Source organism: Pygoscelis adeliae, unplaced genomic scaffold (genome assembly GCF_000699105.1).
Source record: "Pygoscelis adeliae isolate BGI_AS28 unplaced genomic scaffold, ASM69910v1 Scaffold76, whole genome shotgun sequence".
NCBI lineage: Eukaryota > Metazoa > Chordata > Aves > Sphenisciformes > Spheniscidae > Pygoscelis > Pygoscelis adeliae.
In genome coordinates this window covers 968,878-971,684 of record NW_008825111.1, presented here as the reverse complement: position 1 = coordinate 971,684, position 2,807 = coordinate 968,878, and the positions used below count along the sequence as shown (strand labels likewise).

General features: G+C 46.7%; 1 protein-coding gene across 1 annotated transcript in view; it reads left to right on the top strand.

Annotated features, from left to right (window-relative positions):
* PRDM1 (PR domain containing 1, with ZNF domain) overlaps positions 1–2,807 on the top strand; it is a 26,699-nt gene that overhangs the window by 14,687 nt on the left and 9,205 nt on the right. Inside the window, exon 4 of the mRNA XM_009327926.1 lies at positions 1,481–1,733. Coding sequence (XP_009326201.1) covers positions 1,481–1,733 — 253 coding nt within the window. The remainder of the gene's footprint in view (positions 1–1,480; positions 1,734–2,807) is intronic.

The following is a 2,807-nucleotide window of genomic DNA, read 5'->3' as shown; positions in this document are numbered from 1 at the left end:
CCGTGGCGCTGCTGTGGGAGCTGTGGAGGGCCGGTTTGGGAAGCGGCGGCGGGCATCGAGCACCAGAGCCCCGCGTTCCTGGAAGTTTGCGAGCCGGGGTGAGCAGAGAAACCTGAACGCTCCTCTTGATGCAGCACAACTCGCCCGGCTCCCTTCCATTTTCTCATAACAAACACACCGCAAAATCTCTCGCAAGCTGCTTTGATGAGGCCACATGTATTTCCCCCTTCTCAGTTTACAGGAAGTTACTCTTAAAGAAAGTGATTCTGGTGTTTATGGCCCGCATTAAAGGGCCAGGCTGCCTCCCCCCTCTCCACCGGCGGTTCTTTCGGGGAGAAGAGGAGAGGTCCCGGCCGGCCGGTGGGCACTCACGGGGAGTGCTGCCCGGCTAGGTAGGTGCGAAAGACAGTGGTGTGAACCCAAAGGCAGAAACACGCCGTGGAGTGTTTTCCCCCTGAGATAAGCTCTGTCTCCCCTTCGGAAAGGCATTTCCTGCTCAGCGAGGTGCGTTGCTGGTGCAGGCTGCTCCCGCTTCAAGGTCTGGCTTTTGCCCAGTCATCTGTTTTGTGAAACCCAGGAACCCCATTTCATCCAGCACGGAGCGAGTTCCCCCTGAGAGTAGGGGATATGTCTTTAACAAACGTGTCTCCTGGATTTTTCTTGGGTTTTTTTTTTAAATAATTCTCTTATTCTTACCACATTAAGAAACAGTAGCTTCTCTCAGTGATTGGGACTTCTTTCCCCCCAAGCCACTGAGCAGTTTTTAGATTCATGTTTTTTTTCCCCTCTGCGGACAAGCCAGAACGTGTCCCTCGATAGGAAAAGTGACTTCTCATCGGCTGGCCCCTCTCCAGGTCTTCGTTAAGTTATGGCAGGTGAAGTTCATCTTTGCCTTGCCCAGCCTTTCTACAAAAGGGCTACAGTCCAACTATGAGCAAGTGTTGCTTTAGGACTCTGGGGGGGTGGAGGATGTTTGCATAGTTTAAACCTTTGGGCGGAGGTGGTAGGAAACTGCAAGTACAGAGGCCATAGAAAAAGGCGAGAAAGACTCTGACGTAGCACAGCCAGTCAGTCATACACAGGTGACTCAAAGCATTAATGCAAGCATGCACTCAGACCTGCAGTCATTAGCATCACCCACTTGTTGATCATAGCACCAGGAAAAGGACTCTAAGGTAGACTGTTCATGCAGGGAGAGTACTCTGCGTTCCAGATTTTGTCCATGCTAGCAGAGCCACAGAGGCTAAGCAGAAATGGAAAAGGTGACTGTGCACTTACCTTTGAATAAGCATCTCTTTTCTTAACGCAGAGGATATCATAGTTGGAAAGGGCGGGACCCAGCTTGAATTCTTATTTCAGTAATAGCATCTCTTTTTTAAAAAAAAAAAAGGCAGCTTATCATTTTTCCTCTCTGGACTCTGTGCGCACGTGTTGCGTATTGTGCGTATATATATTCATAGGCACTTCCTCTCTGTTCCAGATCTATTCAAGTGGTGAGCTTCACCACTTCATTGACGGATTTAACGAGGACAAGAGCAACTGGATGCGTTATGTAAACCCTGGCTACTCCGTTCAGGAACAGAACTTGGCTGCTTGTCAGAATGGAATGAACATCTACTTCTACACCATCAAACCCATCCCTGCCAACCAAGAGCTGCTTGTGTGGTATTGCAGAGACTTTGCAGAGAGGCTGCACTATCCCTCCTCCAGAGAGCTGACAATGATGAACCTCAGTAAGTGGATTACAGTATAAACAAGGAATGCTAGTAATGTCCCTTCTGCCTATATGATCTAATAATAAGTTGTATAATTACACAGCTGCATCATCTGTTGTGTCACAGTAAGTAGCTCGGAGTAGAAAAGGGGAATTAAAAAACCCAACACAACAGAATGAGTTCCCTGTGCCCGTTCAAATGTAAACAGATTATAAAAAATCTGAACAGTTACTGGTTTACAATCTGAGTCTTATCTGATGAAATTCTGGAAAAACAACCTGAATATATCCTCTGCCTTCAGAACCATAGATGTTGGTTCGCTCTCAGACTTTGCAAGTCCAAATCTTGTAGTGCGTTGAGCGAAAGTCTGCTTTGACAGCGTATACTAAAGGCTGTCCAGTCACGCTCCCAAAGGGCTGCCCCCATTGTACAAGGAAGTGGCCATATGCCATGACTCTGTCTAGGTGTCTGACAAAATATATGTTGACTGCATAATGCTCTTTGAGCCTTGCATCAGTGCTTACTTATGGGAGCAAACCTCCCATGGTCTTCTCATCTGGTTACTTGTTTTTTAAGCTCGGTGTATTCTGTCCCTGTTTCTTGGCTGTATATCACAGCTTTCCTTTTCTGTTCAAAAATAATAGCACTCGTAGCGGGGGAAGAGGTATTTCCAGGAGTTTATCTCTGTGTTCCTCTGTGGTTTGTGACCATTTCCAGCCTCAGCGCTTTACTCATAGCTTAATCACTGCCTAGCACCTCACCCAGAGCCCCTTGAAGAGAGGGAGAGATTCTTGCTGACTTCTCATTCGACTCTTAGGCTGCCCTCCTTCCTGCTAGCCGCTCTGAGATAGAGCAGAACATTCTTTTGTCCTTCTCCCAGCGCCTACGCTGAAATTTGAAGGAAAAACTGCAAGCAGGTTTTTTTATAAAAAGGACTATTTGCTGTTATTTGGCAACAAATAATGGGTTATAAAATATCAGTGTTACTTTGGGGATCGTTAGAGCGAAAATGTAACCCCGTATCATGAAAATGATGTCACACATTCAGATTAATCAAAAGTACATCTATCCTCCGTGGATGTCATCCTTTCA